The following is a 13,631-nucleotide window of genomic DNA, read 5'->3' on the forward strand; positions in this document are numbered from 1 at the left end:
CTGGGAGCGTTGCAGATAGAGCGCCCAAAGCATTGCTGAGGGTCCTCACCACCCGTCCCACAATCTCTTTGACCCACTACAGTCAGGAAGTACATAGAGAAGCAGCAGGACTAGGACTGCCAGACTGGGTAATAGTTACTTTCCTCAGGCTGTGAGACTAATGAATACCCTGCCACTACAGAAGTCTCATCACTGGGACAGTGAGCTGTTTACTGTTTACCTGTGCTGTGAGTCTGGAGGAACACTATTTCATTGGTTGTATATACAGTACGTACAGTACAAGCGGGTGATGATAAACTTGAATTTGAATCTGAATTTCAACTTAATAGTTAGCATTATAAAATAGAACTTCAGTAGTGTAGTAAAAATCAAACAGAGGGTCAGAGGTATGTTGTTTTGTTACCATCCATTCAGATCTGTAAGTTCAACGCCTGCTTAAAGATTAGCTTTATTTGCCACATGTACATTGAAACATTGAAACACACAGTGAAAGGTATCATTTGCGTCAATTCAAATCAGTGAGGATTGTTCTGAGCAGTCATGTGTTGTCATAGGGAGAACTCCTCAGTGCCATTCTTATAATAGTTATGTACATACATTGGAAGAATGAAGTGAAAATGTCACACAGGCATTATAACAAATCTACAAGTGGTTTAAAGTTAGCATTATAGCATAAGAGTTGTTGGTCATACCATACAAATCAATTGATAATGAGGAATTTATAAGCAAAGCAGCATTGTGTGGCAAACACAATTGACATTCAGATAAATCTTTCTGAAGATTAACTAGAAAATTTGATCTGTCTTTTTCACTCTTCTTTATTATTTTTGGATATTTCTAGTATTTGGTGAATGAAGTAAAAATTAACCCAGAAGTTTATGATCATACTTGATCTTGGATAAAATACTGATGTGAGACAGATTATTCAATGTTGTTTGGATGTGACTCGTTCCCTCATCGGCTGTTCAGTAAATCAAGACAGCACAAAGCAATGGACAGTTCACAGAGATACGGTTCCCCCTTCTCCTGGACGTTGTCTCTCTCCAGGTGAAGCCCAATTTCATTCAGTAAGTCTGCCGTTATTCCAAACGCATCTTCCGTGAAACTTTCAGTCTCTACTTTCATTATCTGGTCAGCTTGGCTGTGTTCTAGACCCTTGAGGATAGCGGTGACCTTCAGAAATACAACCAGGTACAACAATAAGTTGGATTTGCATAGCAACTTTAACAGAATAAACTATCTCAAGGTGCTATAATGAAGAACCATCAAGCAAAATTTGAGACCAATCAAGAAGATGTTAGGACTAATGGCAGTAAGCTGTTTAAGAAATGTCCTAAAAGAGGATGTTAAGTTAAAGAAATGGAGGAGTTCAGGAAGGGATCTTGGGAGCTGAAGGCTTGGACACCAGTGGTTAAAGTAGGGATGCGGCAATGCAGGGATGTAGTGATGCTGGGAATAAAGTAGCGATGGAGGGGAGGCATGGTAGTGTAGGAGTGAGGGTAATGCTTTAGAGTGGCAGCTCTAAGATCAGGGTTCAATTCCCACTGCTGTCTGTAAAAAGTTTGTACATTCTTCCCTGTCACTGTGTGTTTTGTCCGGGTGCTCCCACATTTCAAAGACATACAGTACGAGTTAGTGTTAACAAGTTGTGGGCGTGCTATGCTGGCACCATAAGCATGGCGACACTTGCGGGCTGGGCACCCCCTCCCCCCCCAGCTTATCTTAGACTGTGTTGATGCAAAGCAACATACTTCACTGTATGTTTCGATGTACATGCAACAAAGAAAACTAACCTTTAAATGGAGTTGCACAGAAATGCTGGAGGGTTGTGAGGCTTGAGGAGGTTATAACGATTGTACAGGCAAAATCATGGAGCAAATAAGTGAAAGCATATTACCTTTTTTGTTCCATATAAAGGAATGACAGGCTGCAGCACTGGGAGACTGCATTAGAATCAATTAAGGATGCAAACAAGTACCTCTCCCTTCACAAAAACTGTACACACTGAACCTCGCCACAGCCAAATACCAGTTTAGATCTTTGTGTGAGAGATGCCATTGCTGCTTGCTTTTAGAGGTTAGAAGTTAGCTCCTGATCATACATCATTCAGGATTACATGCTGTGAGCAGACTCAATTCATGGTTATAAAACTACTCAAGCTGTTGAATTTAAATTTCCAGGATATCATTCCAGCCCAAATTTTAGATTCAATTGACAATAGACATTAGAAACATAGAAACATAGAAAATAGGTGCAGGAGTAGGCCATTCGGCCCTTCGAGCCTGCACCGCCATTTATTATGATCATGGCTGATCATCCAACTCAGAACCCAGCCTTCCCTCCATACCCCCTGACCCCTGTAGCCACAAGGGCCATATCTAACTTCCTTTTAAACATAGCTAATGAACTGGCCTCAACAGTTTGCTGTGGCAGAGAATTCCACAGATTCACCACTCTCTGTGTGAAGAAGTTTTTCCTAACCTCGGTCCTAAAAGGCTTCCCCTCTATCCTCAAACTGTGACCCCTCGTTCTAGACCTCCCCAACATCGGGAACAATCTTCCTGCATCTAGCCTGTCCAATCCCTTTAGGATCTTATACGTTTCAATCAGATCCCCCCTCAATCTTCTAAATTCCAACGAGTACAAGCCCAGTTCATCCAGTCTTTCTTCATATGAAAGACCTGCCATCCCAGGAATCAATCTGGTGAACCTTCTTTGTACTCCCTCTATGGCAAAGATGTCTTTCCTCAGATTAGGGGACCAAAACTGCACACAATACTCCAGGTGTGGTCTCACCAAGGCCTTGTACAACTGCAGTAGTACCTCCCTGCTCCTGTACTCGAATCCTCTCGCTATAAATGCCAGCATACCGTTCGCCTTTTTCACCGCCTGCTGTACCTGCATGCCCACTTTCAATGACTGGTGTATAATGACACCCAGGTCTCGTTGCACCTCCCCTTTTCCTAATCGGCCACCATTCAGATAATAATCTGTTTTCCTATTTTTGCCACCAAAGTGGATAACTTCACATTTATCCACATTAAATTGCATCTGCCATGAGTTTGCCCACTCACCCAACCTATCCAAGTCACCCTGCATCCTCTTAGCATCCTCCTCACTGCTAACACTGCCACCCAGCTTCGTGTCATCCGCAAACTTGGAGATGCTGCATTTAATTCCCTCATCCAAGTCATTAATATATATTGTAAACAACTGGGGTCCCAGCACTGAGCCTTGCGGTACCCCACTAGTCACCGCCTGCCATTCTGAAAAGGTCCCGTTTATTCCCACTCTTTGCTTCCTGTCTGCTAACCAATTCTCCACCCACACCAATACCTTACCCCCAATACCGTGTGCTTTAAGTTTGCACACTAATCTCCTATGTGGGACCTTGTCAAAAGCCTTTTGAAAATCCAAATATACCACATCCACTGGTTCTCCCCTATCCACTCTACTAGTTACATCCTCAAAAAATTCTATGAGATTCGTCAGACATGATTTTCCTTTCACAAATCCATGCTGACTTTGTCCGATCATTTCACCGCTTTCCAAATGTGCTGTTATCACATCCTTGATAACTGACTCCAGCAGTTTCCCCACCACCGACGTTAGGCTAACCGGCCTATAATTCCCCGGTTTCTCTCTCCCTCCTTTTTTAAAAAGTGGGGTTACATTAGCCACCCTCCAATCCTCAGGAACTAGTCCAGAATCTAACGAGTTTTGAAAAATTATCACTAATGCATCCACTATTTCTTGGGCCACTTCCTTAAGCACTCTGGGATGCAGACCATCTGGCCCTGGGGATTTATCTGCCTTCAATCCCTTCAATTTACCTAACACCACTTCCCTACTAACATGTATTTCGCTCAGTTCCTCCATCTCACTGGACCCTCTGTCCCTTACTATTTCTGGAAGATTATTTATGTCCTCCTTAGTGAAGACAGAACCAAAGTAATTATTCAATTGGTCTGCCATGTCCTTGCTCCCCATAATCAATTCACCTGTTTCTGTTTGCAGGGGACCTACATTTGTCTTTATCAGTCTTTTCCTTTTTACATATCTATAAAAGCTTTTACAGTCCGTTTTTATGTTCTCTGCCAGTTTTCTCTCATAATCTTTTTTCCCCTTCCTAATTAAGCCCTTTGTCCTCCTCTGCTGAACTCTGAATTTCTCCCAGTCCTCAGGTGAGCCACTTTCTCTGGCTAATTTGTATGCTACTTCTTTGGAATTGATACTATCCCTAATTTCTCTTGTCAGCCACGGGTGCACTACCTTCCTTGATTTATTCTTTTGCCAAACTGGGATGAACAATTGTTGTAGTTCATCCATGCAACCTTTAAATGCCTGCCATTGCATATCCACCGTCAATCCTTGAAGTGTCATTTGCCAGTCTATCTTAGCTAATTCATGTCTCATACCTTCAAAGTTACCCCTCTTTAAGTTCAGAACCTTTGTTTCTGAATTAACGCCACCCCACCTCCCCTTCCTTCGTGTCTATCCCTCCTGAATATTGAATATCCCTGAACGTTGAGCTCCCATCCCTGGTCACCCTGGAGCCATGTCTCTGTGATCCCAACTATATCATAATCATTAATAACAATCTGCACTTTCAATTCATCCACCTTATTACGAATGCTCCTTGCATTGACACATAAAGCCTTCAGGCACTCTTTTACAACTCTCTTAGCCCTTTTTAATGCTTGCCCTGGATTTGTCGGCCTGCCACTTTTACTTTTCCCCTTTGTACTTTTTGCTTCTACGCTCACTTTACACCCCTCTGTCTCTCTGCACTGGTTCCCATCCCTCTGTTGTGAACTAACCTCCTCACACCTAGCCGCTTTAATTTGATTCCCACCCCCCAACCATTCTAGTTTAAAGTCACCTCAGTAGCCCCCGCTAATCTCCCTGCCAGGATATTGGTCCCCCGAGGATTTAAGTGTAACCCGTCCTTTTTGTACAGGTCACACCTGCGCCAAAAGAGGTCCCAATGATCCAAAAACTTGAATCCCTGCCCCCTGCTCCAATCCCTCAGCCACGCATTTATCCTCCACCTCATCGCATTCCTACTCTCACTGTCGCGTGGCACAGGCAGTAATCCCGAGATTACTACCTTTGCGGTCCTTTTTCTCAATTCCCTTCCTAGCTCCCTATATTCTTCTTTCAGGACCTCATCCCTTTTCCTACCTATGTCATTGGTACCTATATGTACCAGGACCTCTGGCTTAGGTACAGGAGTAGGCCATTCGGCCCTTCGAGCCAGCACTGCCATTCACTGTGATCATGGCTGATCATCCACAATCAGTACCCTGTTCCTGCCTTCTCCCCATATCCCTTGACTCCGCTATCATTAAGAGCTCTACCTAACACTTTCTTGAAAGCATCCAGAGAATTGGCCTCCACTGCCTTCTGAGGCAGAGCATTCCACAGATCCACAACTCTCTGGGTGAAAAAGTTTTTCCTCAACTCTGTTCTTAAAGGCCTACCCCTTATTCTCAAATTGTGGCCTTTGGTTCTGGATTCCTCCAACATTGGGAATATGTTTCCTGCCTCTAGCGTGTCCAATCCCTTAATAATCTTATATGTTTCAATCAGATCCCCTCTCATTCTTCTAAATTCCAGTGTATACAAGCCCAGTCTCTCCAACCTTTCAACATATGACAGTCCCGCCATCCTGGGAATTAACCTCGTGAACCTACGCTGCACTCCCTCAGTAGCAGGAATGTCCTTCCTCAAATTTGGAGACCAAAACTGCACACAATACTCCAGGTGTGGTCTCACCAGGGCCCTGTACAACTGCAGAAGGACCTCTTTGCTCCTATACTCAACTCCCCTTGTTATGAAGGCCAACGTGCCATTAGCTTTCTTTACTGCCTGCTGTAGCTGCATGTTTACTTTCAGTGACTGATGAACAAGGATATCTAGAACTTGTTGTACTTCCCCTTTTCCTAACTTGACAGCATTCAAATAGTAATCTGCCTTCCTGTTCTTGCCACCAAAGTGGATAACCTCACATTTATCCACATTAAACTGCATCTGCCATGCATCTGCCCACTCACCCAACCTGTCCAGGTCATCCTGCATTATCACAACATCCTCCTCACATTTCACACTGCCACCCAGCTTTGTGTCATCAGCAAATTTGCTAATGTTTCTTTTAATCTCTCATCTCAATCGTTAATGTATATTGTAAATAGCTGCGGTCCCAGCACCAAGCCTTGTGGTACCCCACTAGTCACCACCTGCCATTCTGAAAGGGACCCATTAATCCCTACTCTCTGTTTCCTGTCTGCCAACCAATTTTCTATCCATGTCAATACCCTACCCCCAATACTATGTGCTATAATTTTGCCCACTAACCTCCTATGTGGGACTTTATCAAAGGCTTTCTGAAAGTCCAGGTACACTACATCCACTGGCTTTCCCATGTCCATTTTCATAGTCACATTCTCAAAAACTTCCAGAAGATTAGTCAAGCATGATTTCTCCTTCGTAAATCCATGCTGACTTGGACCAATCCTGTTACTGCTATCCAAATGTGCCACTATTTCATCCTTTATAATTGACTCCAGCATCTTCCCCACCACTGATGTCAGGCTAACTGGTCTATAATTCCCTGTTTTCTCTCTCCCTCCTTTCTTAAAAAGTGGGATAACATTAGCTACCCTCCAGTCCTCAGGAACTGATCCTGAATCTATAGAACATTGGAAAATGATTACCAATGCGTCCACAATTTCTAGAGCCACCTCCTTAAGTACCCTGGGGTGCAGACCATCAGGCCCTGGGGATTTATCAGCCTTCAGTCCCATCAGTCTATCCAACACCATTTTCTGCCTAATGTGAATCTCCTTCAGTTCCTCCATTACCCTAGGTCTTCCGGCCACTATTACATCTGGGAGATTGTTTGTGTCTTCCCTAGTGAAGACAGATCCAAAGTACCTGTTCAACTCGTCTGCCATTTCCTTGTTCCCCATAATAAATTCACCCGTTTCTGTCTTCAAGGGCCCAACTTTGGTCTTAACTAATTTTTTCCTCTTCACATACCTAAAGAAGCTTTTACTATCCTCCTTTATATTCTTGGCTAGATTGCCTTCATATCTCATCTTTTCTCCCTGTATTGCCATTTTAGTTATCCTCTATTGCTCTTTAAAAATTTCCCAATCCTCTGGCTTCCCGCTCATCTTTGCTATGTTATACTTCTTCTCTTTTATTTTTATACTGTCCTTGACTTCCCTTGTCAGCCACAGTCGCCCTTTACTCCCCTTAGAATCTTTCTTCCTCTTTGGAATGAACTGATCCTGCACCTTCCACATTATTCCCAGAAACACTTGCCATTGCTGTTCCACTGTCATCCCTGCTAGGGTATCTTTCCAGTCAACTTTGGCCAGCTCCTCCCTCATAGCTCCATAGTTCCCTTTGTTCAACTGTAATACTGACACTTCTGAGTTTCCCTTCTCCCTCTCAAATTGTAGATTAAAACTTATCATATTATGGTCACTACCTCCTAATGGCTCTTTTACCTCGAGTTCCCTTATCAAATCCGGTTCATTACACAACACTAAATCCAGAATTGCCTTCTCCCTGGTAGGTTCCAGTACAAGCTGCTCTAAGAATCAATTTCGGAGGCACTCCACAAACTCCCTTTCTTGAGGTCCAGTACCAACCTGATTTTCCCAGTCTACCTGCATGTTGAAATCCCCCATAACAACCTTTGCGACATGCCAATTTTAACTCTTGATTCAATTTGCACCCTATATCCAGGCTACTGTTTGGGGGCCTGTAGATAACTCCCATTAGAGTCTTTTTGCCCTTACAATTTCTCAGTTCTATCCATACTTACCCTACATCTCCTGATTCTAAGTCGCCCCTCGCAAGGGACTGAATTTCATTCTCACCAACAGAACCACCCACCCCCTCTGCCCAACTGCCTGTCCTTTCGATAGGATGTATATCCCTGAATATTCATTTCCCAGCCCTGGTCCTCTTGCAGCCATGTCTCTATTATTCCCACAACATCATACTTGTCAATTTCCAACTGAGCCTCAAACTCATCCACCTTATTTCTTATACTCCGTGCATTCATATATAATACTTTTAATCCATTACTCCCCTCACCTTTCACATTGATTCCAATAAGATTGATTTCAATCTTAATTGTTTTAATGGTATTGAAAATCATTATTATTTAAAGGGAATATCAATGATTAAAACTGAAAATATTTAACCAAACATAAAATATTTAGTTAAAAAAGCAAAATTATTTAACTAAAATATTTAAATATTTTCAATATACTAAATAAATTTTAATAGCAATGTTAAAATATTACTAATCATAAATACTAATAATGCTTATTTTATTAGTTACAGTTTAATTCCGCCCAGCCCACGTTTTCCTTGAAACTGCATTCCCAGATAATCAGATATCCAGATGGAATTCATTCACTGATTCTGTTCTCCTCAACATGACTAATTCAGATTTTATAGAAGTTCCTTAAACTGCAATTCTGGAATCAATTCAAGATTCAAGATGTTTGTTGTCATTTTTCAGTACCCGCGTATAAAGGAGAATGAAATGATTATTACTCCCGATCCGATGGAGCGCAAAAAAAGACAATAAGATAACAAGCACAATAATAAAAAAAAATTAAATATAAATACATAAGATAGCTTATATATATTGATTGATTGTATGTCCATAAAGTGACACTTGGCACAGGAGTGTTGGTACATAAGGTGACTGACAGGAAATGATTAAGTAGTAGTGGTTAGGGGTGTGGAAAGGTGGGTTAGTGGGTGGAGGTGTTGCCCAGCTTTACTGCTTGGGGAAAGTAACTGCTTTTGAGTCTAATGGTCCTGGCATGGATGCTGTGTACCCTCCTCCGTAGGGCAAACAGTGGGAGTGGGACAACCAGTCCTTGAGCAAGGTGGGTGGGATCCATCATGACATTGCAGGCTTTTTCCCAGCACTTTTCTGTATATAGTAGTGCTAGAAAGTTTGTGAACCCTGTAGAATTTTATCTATTTCTGCATAAATATGACCTGGTCCCTGGATGTTCTACAATACTTCTGGGACAATGTTCTGTGGGCAGATGAGACAAAAGTTGAACTTTTTGGTAGAAATGCACATTGCTATGTTTGGAGAAAAAAGGACACTACACACCAACACCAAAGCCTCATCCCAACTGTGAAGCATGGTGGAAGGAGCATCATGGTTTGGGGCTGCTTTGCCGCCTCAGGGCCTGGACAGCTTGCAATCAATGAGGGAACAATGAATTCACAATTATATCAAGGCACTTTACAGGAGAATATCAGGGTAGCAGTCCATCACCTGAAGCTTAATAGAAATTGGATAATGCAACAAGACAATGATCCGAAAGACAAGAGTAATTCAACATCAGAATGGTTTATGAATAAGAAAATTCATGTTTTGGAATGGCCGAGTCAAAGTCCTGACCTTAATCGTATAGAAATGTTGTGGAAGGACCTGAAGCAAGCAGTTCATGCAAGAAAGCCCACTAATATACCAGAATTGGAGCAGTTTTGTAAGGAGGAATGGCCTAAAATTCCTCCAAGTTGATGTGCAGGACTGATCAACATTTACCAGAAATGTTTGGTCAAAGTTATTGCTGTACAAGGGGGTCACACCAGTTACTGAAAGCAAAGGTTCACATACTTTTTCAAACAAATATATGTAATATTGGATCATTTTCCTCAATGAATAAATAAATGAACAAGTTTCATGTTTTTGTGTTATTTATTTAATTGGGTTCTCTTTATCTAGTTTTAGGACTTACATTTTAGGCCATATTTATGCAGAAATAGAGAAAATGCTACAGGATTCAAAGACTTTCTAGCATCTCTGTGTATGTCCCAAACTTAATTTTCTTTTTATATCTAATATTTCCAGTTTTAATTGCCAATATTCCTTATAAATTATGATGATTTTCCAGTACAATTAAAATCCAGCTTTGCTCTATCCTTTATCCAGGTATCATTATTCAAACCCCCATCCCTTTACGGTATTAGCAGCCATCTTACCAATGTGAGTTGCTGAGACAGAATCTGTATCTTCAAACTTTGCATTAACAGTCGCAATGTTGCTGGTGGCAGATCTGAAATAAGAATTTTATGTAGCAGTTATGTAAGACATTAGTGAGGCTGCGCTTGGAATATTGTGTATGGTTTTGATCACCCTAGCAATAGGAAAGATGTTATTAAACTAGAAAGAGAGCAGAAAGTATTTACCAAGGTGTTTCCTGGACTTGGGGGCCTGAGTTGCAAAGAGTGGTCACATAGACAAGGATTTTCATTCCTGGAATGCAGGAGCTTAAAGGATAACCCGATATAGGTAATAAGATCATGAGAGGCACAGCACATAGTCTTTTTCCCAGAGAGGAAATGCTAAAAACAAGGGACATCAAGGGCCTCTTCTTCACTCAAAGGATGTTGCATATTTGGAATGAGTTGCCAGAAATAGTGATTAGAAACATTTAAAAGCATCTAGATATGTGCATGGATAGGAGAAGTTTAGAGGACAAGTTTCGATGGGACCAGCTCAATAGCCAACACAGTTGGGATTGGGATGGATGAATTTGGATGAAAAGCCTGCTTTGATACTGTATGACCCTCATGACTCTAAGAAAAATTGTCATGCAGCCTTGAGTCAGGAGTTGAACCCACCCATTCAAAGCTTTGAGCAGAATATCTGCTCCACATGTGGGAGTGGGGAATTATGTTGCCAGAGGTGCTTTCTTTCAGATGAGACATTAATCGCTTCTCTGTCGGATAGGAAATCACTTGCCCAAAGAAGCCTATTGGAAGGAGGAGCTCATGGAGGGTGGATACTGAGTGGGGACAACAGAGTTCACAACCAGAAGATAAGATTGCAGGGCTTACAAGATCTCAAGGTAGGAGGAGTACCATTTTCCTAGATAATGCGAGGGCAGAGTATATTACTGAGCAGTTAGAGCCACAACCTACTGACTGATCTGTACATTAAAGTAGATATGCAGAATTTTTCAACACATTTCACTAAATTCTTGCTCTCTAGGGCAGTGTAAATGCAATGAAATCCAGTCATATTTTCATTAACAGGGGAGTCATCCTGGGTGTCCTGATTAACACTTATCACTGAGCTAAAAACATATTAATTGGACATTGTCATTGCTGTGGAAATTGGATAATCTAAAAGGTATTTTTATTTATTTATGGGCTGGAGAGTCATGGGCAAGTCAACTGCTACTTTCTTTTGACAATATCTCATGACCAAAGGGTGGCAGCACCTTCATACATTTGGGCTGCTTGCTTGGATACTTCAACAGACGGTTAAATATCAACTATAGTGGTGCATAATTGTAGTCACAAGTTGTTTTCCCCTCAGTGAATTCTTAATACCAATTCAGCAGTTCTGCTTTTATTTTTGAACCTGATTTATCATGGTACGATTTGAGGTCACGTTCTGTGGGAGATCAGTCCAGGCCTCTGGTCTCAGAACATACTCATGACAGCACCACATGCAACTCCCATACTCTCTTTGATAAAGACTCTGGTACATACAGGGACAGTTCACTCGCTGGAAGGTTGATCTACACAGAAGGATGGGGTTTGACTCCCTACCTTCCAAAGCTGCTAAGAGAAAGGAGACGGCCTTAACAAGCTGGTCTTTGGCTGCATTCTTCAACTGCTCCTCACTCCAGATTGACAGGAGATTTTCTCCAATTTCCCTTCTACCTTCCTCCAGTTTGTTCAGTTCTGAGAGGTTATAGTCCATTCCAGCACAAGCATCGGAGAACTGGGAATTGAAAGAGGGACAGTGAGGAAACGTGATTAACACCACAAAGTTTTGTTAATTAAACAGTGTATGTATACTGAGAAAGATTATCCCAAGGCGACTCACAGAAGACAAGCCCCTTTCCTCCCTCCCTCCCACACACGTATGCAGACAGCCTGGCTGAAGAGTTAAATTTATTGGGTGGTAAAGAGGATCAGGACTGGGACTGATGGGGAACTGCCGAGCTCAGTTCCCAGATAACGCAAGAGTCATGAATCAGTGAAGGGGCAAAAGGAGTGACAAATTAGTCCCATTCAGGGAAAGCTCGTTTGGGCCATATGAGGGATCTAAATTCCGTGATGAATTGGAAAGAGAAACTTCAGTTCTGTGTTTGACTCCATTGGGTGTGGAGTGACCACTGCCTATCCATTAAATTCTCCATCATATGTTTACTCTGAACTGCCTGTGTTTTGAAAGGAGGAGTTTCACTTCTATGTTTAATAATCAGCTTGACTCCATAGAGACAGTGGTTGTGCTTTGAACTCAACTGAGTCAGGAAGGGAATGGAGAGACATCACCCAGCACTAATTACCACATTTAGAAATTACATGTGGGAAGATGTTCATGAAAGACACAGCTAATTCACTTGGTGTTCTAGACTGACATCAAAATTCACCTACAGCTGAGAGGTTATATCAATTGCTGGTGTGCAGATGGGAAGGTCCCAACAGATTCATCAGATACCCTATATTCCAAAGGATGGACATCTTAGTGTCTCCATGCCTCTGGCACCACCACAGCATGCCCACAACATACTAACCATAACCCGTTTATCTTTGGAGTGCAGGAGGAAACCAGAATGCCCAGACAAAACACACGTGGTCATGGGGAGAAGGTACAAATTCCTGACAGACAGCACTAGGAATTACACCCAGACTGCTGGCACCTCAAAGCATTACGCTAACTGCGACCCTACCATGCCTCTCGAGAGCAGTTGTGATTTGCATTTCACAGCCTTTACGTATCCCAATGTTGATAGTCACTCTCTGAAACTGTTTTCATTAATCTACTAAACAACTTCTCCGTAAACACCAGATTCACCAGGGAACTCTCGTCTCCCTCTGTGCTGTCTACCCACCTCCCTAACACTGCAGATTGAAACTACTTTGTTTTCTCACTTTCCATTTTCTGATAGAGGGTCATTCATCTGAGACGTTAACTCTGGTTCTCTTTCCAGAGAAACTACCTGACCCGTTGAGCATTTCCGAGGTTCTCCGCACTAAGAGATTCTGTAGATGCTGGGAATCCAGTGTAACACACAAAACGCTGAAGGAACCCAGCAGGTCAAGCAGCATCTATGGAAAGGAATAAAGAGCTGACGTTAATGTCGACCCTTTAATCCTTTCCATAGATGCTGCCTGACATGCTGAGCTCCTCCAGCATTTTGTGTGTGCGAATCCAAGATTCTCTGTTTTTTATTTTCAGTTTCCAGCACTGGCAGTTTTTGATTTCCTGTTACAGCTGAGTTCAGCTCACATTTAAAAGCCTCACTTCTGTTCTTCTCTGGGTTTCTTCATGACCAGTGAAAAATCAACACCTTATCAGAGGGATATTGCAAAGAAACCCAATCCTGTCTACACACAAGTTCTCTACTCATAGATTCTCCACATGAAGCAACCTGACAGTGACTGGATGTATTTCCTAATATCCTCCCTATTCCTGTGTCTCTTGGGACAAATAAACCATTAATGAAAACCAGGAAAGGGATCAAAGCTAATGTCAATCTTTCTTTGCTGATACTTAGATAAACAGATCCCAAAGATTCCTTATTGATCCCAAAGAAAATTACAGTGTCACAGCAGCA

The 13,631-nt window shown here is 42.1% G+C and overlaps 1 protein-coding gene across 4 annotated transcripts in view; it reads right to left on the bottom strand.

Annotated features, from left to right (window-relative positions):
- Positions 1 to 436: 436 nt before the first annotated feature.
- LOC134340105 (gasdermin-A-like) overlaps positions 437 to 13,631 on the bottom strand; it is a 47,485-nt gene continuing 34,290 nt past the window's right edge. For all 4 annotated transcript variants that reach the window (XM_063036952.1, XM_063036949.1, XM_063036951.1 and 1 more), the window contains 3 exons: positions 11,614 to 11,788; positions 10,036 to 10,109; positions 437 to 1,173 (listed from right to left, as the gene is read on the bottom strand). In XM_063036952.1, coding sequence (XP_062893022.1) covers positions 955 to 1,173; positions 10,036 to 10,109; positions 11,614 to 11,788 — 468 coding nt within the window. In that variant the 3' untranslated portion in view covers positions 437 to 954. The remainder of the gene's footprint in view (positions 1,174 to 10,035; positions 10,110 to 11,613; positions 11,789 to 13,631) is intronic.

Source organism: Mobula hypostoma, chromosome X1 (genome assembly GCF_963921235.1).
Source record: "Mobula hypostoma chromosome X1, sMobHyp1.1, whole genome shotgun sequence".
In the NCBI taxonomy this organism is placed as follows: domain Eukaryota; kingdom Metazoa; phylum Chordata; class Chondrichthyes; order Myliobatiformes; family Myliobatidae; genus Mobula; species Mobula hypostoma.